We start from the raw sequence: 5,048 nt of genomic DNA on the forward strand, positions 1-5,048 counted from the left end.
GAAAGAGCAATTCAAGGCCAGTCCCGAGTTCTCAGGACACACACATGGGTCTACCATATACCATACTCTTCGGTGGGGTGGAAGGACAGATCTAAAAGTCATGATTCTCTAACCAGACACTTTGGTTCCACAGCTATGAGGGAGCAGAACTGGAAAAGACTTTCACCACAGGTAGCTGGACTACCTTCTGGGTCAAGGCTGCCTCATGCTAGGCCTGTGTACTCCTCTATCTGGGGCTGCTACTGGCACCATTCTGTTGGTCCCCAACCCAGGACCCCCAGCCTCCTCTTATCTTCAGGTGACACTGTCATGGCGTCAGTATTGCCAGATAACAAATATCCAGTCTAGGTACTTTTAACAAACTGGGGTTCCCTTCAAATTTTACCCCTAGTCTTGACTCACAGGAGCTGTCCAGCCCAACAAATACCTCAAGGACATAATGGGTAGTTAGCTCCCTTTAGGCTAAAGTCAGTAGTATGTCTGACTTGAAAAAAGTGGCCATACACACCCTAATGCCCTGGGCAGAGTATCTGACACGCTGGAGCTACCGTTACGTCTTCACCCCAGCTCAAGAGCCTGACTCCCAAGTCAGCAGCTCAGGAACCAGCAGACAGTGTGGTACCACCTCCTTCCTGGCTCTCATGGTGGAGATGGGGGCAGGGAAAGACCAACAGGGACTGAAGACTTACTTGGCTCTGCCCTTGGAGATAAAAAGGAAAATAAGGAATTCAGCCCTGGGTACAGGGATTTAAGAAGCCCAGAACCCTAGAACAAACCAGGACACAGGAAGAAAGGAGCACAGAGACTACCCTAGGTTTTAATCCTGATGTTGAGGTCAAAGGAAATGGGACGACAGAAACCACCCTCACATGAGGAATGACAGAACAGAAGAGAATGTGAACACTTGAGAGCGGCTAACCATGGGAAGTCAGTGAGCAGCAGGATCTGGGCCAACTTCCAAGCAGGCAAACAAACTGAGGAAGAATGAGGAAGAGGGGCATAAATTTAGGTCTTGCAGCCTTCCTTCTTAGGACCTCAACTCCATCCGTAGGATGATGTTCAGGGTCTGAGTGGGGGACAAAAAAAATCACAGAAAAGAAGTCCCTAAGGCTCTTAGAGGATTTCTCTACCACATACCCAGAATACCTGTTTGTTGCAGTACAAAAAAGAATTTTTTCCTGTGATGTTTCACTTAGTCTACATATCCACATCCTTTTAGAGTCTGAAGTTCTCTCCCCTCTTGGTGGGAAAGGGCAGCCATTCCTCCATCCCCATCCCCCCAAATCCCCAGTCAAACCAGGCGCTCAAGGAATTACAAAGCTACTTTTAATACTTTGGGGTGAGCCCCACAGGAATAAAAAACACTGGGAAGGGGTAACCCCCTCACCCCCAGGAGTGGCCCAGGGGGGGAGAGGCTACCTGAGGGGAAGGAAGCACAAAAGGGACTCGCTGCAGACTCAGGGCAAAGGGAATGCCATCGGTGCTGGGACCTGTGAGCACTACAGGAGAAAACGCGAGCGTGGTAGGACTGGCTCCAGGCACACAGGCGAAGGGCAAGAGGGTTGGACACGAAGCCACAAAGCTACTTGGGTTCCTCCTTCTTCTCGTTTGCCTTTTTCTGCTTCTGCTGCATGATCTCCGAGTCCCTGGGGGTAGAGATGATGGGGCACTGGGAGGTACCAGAGGGCAAAAGGGACAAGATGCAGGGGGATGAAGGGCACAAAGGATAAGATGGAAGTGGATGGGACAAAATCCAGCATGTGGCTGCTGTATTCCCACCCTAGGAGAACAAGAGGAAGACAGCTGAGGCTCAAAAGGCAATCAGTCTCTATCTGGCTATTGCCCGAGGGGTCAGAAGTCTGGCCACAGGCCCAAGGCTATTCTGTGCTGAGTACCACACCCAGCAACACCAGTGAGAAGGCTGGGAGAAGGGAGGACAAATGAACAGCAAGGAGGGCCAAAAGTACTGGGCTGTCATAACCACCACTGCATTTGAAATGTGAAGCTCCCTGCCCTTTCCCTTAAGGTCAGACCCGGGCGCACTCAGAAATCAGACCGAGGGCAGCACCCGCCCCAGTCCCTTCCTATAACGCTGTGAGCTAACAATTTAAAGGGTGAGAGGAATAAAACCCTAGAGGAAACAATGCACTCTGCCCCTCACGACTAGTCCAGATGTAAGCTCTGAGCTAACTCTTTCCAGGTACAACCCTTGGTCTAAAGCCAGGTCTCACCCCACCCCTCCCCTCCCCTCCCTGGGGCTACCTCTGCTTGCGGGCGGCAGCAGAAAGCCCGTCATCTCGGCGCTTTCCCTTAACCGAGTCGCTCTGCTTTTTCATATTCTTCTGGCGGGCGAGCTCGCGCTGGTTACCGCCTAGAGAAAGAAGATAAAAGGTGAGACGCGAGGGCCTTTCTGGCCACACACCGGCGATCCTCTCCCCTCACCGGACACTCGTAGGGTCCAACACTTCATTCCTGGGGCGCCGACACCGGCCCTTTTCGGGGCCTAGGCTGCAGATTGGGCGGAGTGGGGAGCTGCCACGGGGCAGGTCAAAGTGGGGAGTGGACGGAGGACGGTCCTGAGGAGCCTGCTAGAAGCGTGCTTCGAATTTCGGGGCAGCATGGGGGCCCAGACGGGGTGGCGGTATGTGTAGACGGTCTGGGTCTCTGTGGGGGATGGGCAGGGATCTGGAAATGGGGGGGATCTGGGTCTATAACAGGGGCGCAGGGCTTCTTCCCACACCGCAGAGCGTCGGGGAGGGCCTGTGCCTGACGAGGTGGGGAGGTTCTCAAGAAGTGTCTCGGTGGGCAAAGGGTCGACTTCCGGGCTCCAAGTGTGAGGGTCGCTAAACAGTGCTCCTAGAGAAAGGTCTCGTTGGGGAAGCCAAAACGAGGTCAATGCCGAGGTTCGGCAGTCATGTTTAGGATGGAAAAGGAGAAAAGGGCAAAAGGAGGGGGTCTCAGTGCTCACGGGTCATGGCGACGGCAGCAGCTCCGGCCTGCCTCCGTTGCGTCCCCTCGTTCAGTACGACGTTGCAGGCCCCGCCCCTTTCTCGAAGCGTAACGAAGTTGTCTTTTCCTCCCCGCCCCTCTGCGCCCGGGAGCCGATTCCCATTGGACAGGAAGAAACACGTGGGGGCCGCGAGCCACGCTGGAGCTCTGGCGGATAACTGGCGGAGGTTCGCCGGCCGAGCGCACTGCGTGGGGCGGGGCTTTCCGAACGAGTCGTTAGGTCGGGAGGGGAGAAAGTAGGCCAGGTCACGTGGGCAGAGTGGGGGGGTGGAGGGGTGCGGGTGCCTAGGTAACGCTCCCGCGGGCTTGGGCAAGTGACCTGGCAGAGTGCCCTCCTGCGGGGACGGTTTGGGACACGGACAGACTCACTCAGAGGGAATGTAGGGGGAACAGAGGGCTGGGGGTTCGTGGGGGCTGAAATAGTCCGGCCGGTGCTGTTACCAAGACTCTTGGACTAAACTTGCCCCTGTTACCTAGGACCCCCCCCCCCAACCAACCACCTGTTTAGACACTTGAGTTTGCATACTATGTAAAATCGTGTACAAACGCAACTTAAGAAACCCCTTTCTAACCACATTGTTCCCCCATCCCAAACTCCTCCAGTATAGAAATTCGCATCCACATCCCATATGTCCTAAAACTTTGGTCCTGTTCATATCCTCATAGAAGCTTCAAATATGTAGCTTGGAAGTATTGGAGGACCCAAAAATCACGGACTATGGAGTTGGATCAGGGACTAAGAGATTGGAAAATCCACATACTATGTCCATTTCTCCCTCTGGCATTTCCCCACTGTACTGTACTATCTCCACCAACCACACCTGGTTTGTAATTCGCAATTGAATAGGGCGGGAAGCTTAGATTTCCCACTAAAATCGCTCTCATTCCCAGTTTCACTAATCTGTGTATAAGACTCCCCAACAGTCCCGAAGAATTCACGGGATAAAGGAGAAATGCTTAGGAAATCTCACAGTAAAGGACTGGTTGTAAATTTTAACTTCTGATTCTCTCCAGCTAGTGCCCAGAGCAGAACCACGCTGAGGCTGGCACTGCAGACTGGCTTCTTTCTCAACATAGAGCTGAGGGAAGACAATAAACCTCATTCAGTACCATCCTCACAATTTTTGCCATACCCAGGTTTCACTTGAACTACTACTATTTATTACTTTAAAAAGTTTTACCAGGTTTTTTTTGTTTTTTGGTTTTTTTGGCTGTGCTGTGTGGCTTGTGGGGATCTCAGTTCCCCCACCAGGGATTGAACCTGGGCTTCCGCAGTGAAAACACCAAATCCTAACCACTAAACCACCAGGGAATTCCCTGTATCAGTTTCAAATGAAGGATATAACCCAAACTTCATATTTCTTTAGTAAATTTATCAGGGAGGACACGTCGCGGGGCCTCAGCTGGCGTCACAACGCTCTCTGGGCTGCTCCTCACTCACCTCGCGCCTGTCCGGCCCCTCTTCCTCGCTCCGCTCCTGTTGAGGTCCCCTCCCCCCAACCAACCACCTGTTTAGACACTTGAGTTTGCATACTATGTAAAATCGTGTACAAACGCAACTTAAGAAACCCCTTTCTAACCACATTGTTCCCCCATCCCAAACTCCTCCAGTATAGAAATTCGCATCCACATCCCATATGTCCTAAAACTTTGGTCCTGTTCATATCCTCATAGAAGCTTCAAATATGTAGCTTGGAAGTATTGGAGGACCCAAAAATCACGGACTATGGAGTTGGATCAGGGACTAAGAGATTGGAAAATCCACATACTATGTCCATTTCTCCCTCTGGCATTTCCCCACTGTACTGTACTATCTCCACCAACCACACCTGGTTTGTAATTCGCAATTGAATAGGGCGGGAAGCTTAGATTTCCCACTAAAATCGCTCTCATTCCCAGTTTCACTAATCTGTGTATAAGACTCCCCAACAGTCCCGAAGAATTCACGGGATAAAGGAGAAATGCTTAGGAAATCTCACAGTAAAGGACTGGTTGTAAATTTTAACTTCTGATTCTCTCCAGCTAGTGCCCAGAGCAGA

General features: G+C 51.9%; 3 protein-coding genes across 3 annotated transcripts in view; 1 reads left to right on the forward strand and 2 right to left on the reverse strand.

Moving 5' to 3' along the window:
* SERINC4 (serine incorporator 4) overlaps positions 1-348 on the forward strand; it is a 2,936-nt gene extending 2,588 nt beyond the window's left edge. The window contains 2 exon segments of the mRNA XM_007472073.1: positions 134-317; positions 319-348. Of these exon segments, the coding sequence (XP_007472135.1) occupies positions 134-317; positions 319-348 (214 nt within the window).
* Positions 1-2,296, reverse strand: part of HYPK (huntingtin interacting protein K) — an 8,441-nt gene extending 6,145 nt beyond the window's left edge. Inside the window, 1 exon segment of the mRNA XM_007472182.1 lies at positions 2,237-2,296. Within this exon segment, the coding sequence (XP_007472244.1) occupies positions 2,237-2,296 (60 nt within the window).
* On the reverse strand, positions 1,305-3,082 carry SERF2 (small EDRK-rich factor 2). Its single transcript, XM_007467534.1, has 3 exons — positions 2,969-3,082; positions 2,263-2,371; positions 1,305-1,646 (listed from the first exon to the last, which is right to left on the reverse strand). The coding sequence occupies exons 1-3, from the start codon at positions 2,973-2,975 to the stop codon at positions 1,583-1,585; spliced, it is 180 nt and encodes a 59-aa protein (XP_007467596.1). The 5' UTR covers positions 2,976-3,082; the 3' UTR covers positions 1,305-1,582.
* Between the last annotated feature and the right edge of the window lie 1,966 nt (positions 3,083-5,048).

The sequence above is a fragment of the Lipotes vexillifer genome, unplaced genomic scaffold (genome assembly GCF_000442215.2).
Source record: "Lipotes vexillifer unplaced genomic scaffold, Lipotes_vexillifer_v1.1 scaffold722, whole genome shotgun sequence".
Taxonomy (NCBI): Eukaryota; Metazoa; Chordata; class Mammalia; order Artiodactyla; family Lipotidae; genus Lipotes; species Lipotes vexillifer.

What these genes read in the sequence shown, in the direction of transcription:
- SERF2 (XM_007467534.1), bottom strand. An exon ending in GCTGCCGCCCGCAAGCAGAG is followed by an intron (nt 1,647 to 2,262) that starts GTAGCCCCAGGG and finishes CTCTACCCCCAG; the next exon opens with GGACTCGGAGATCATGCAGC.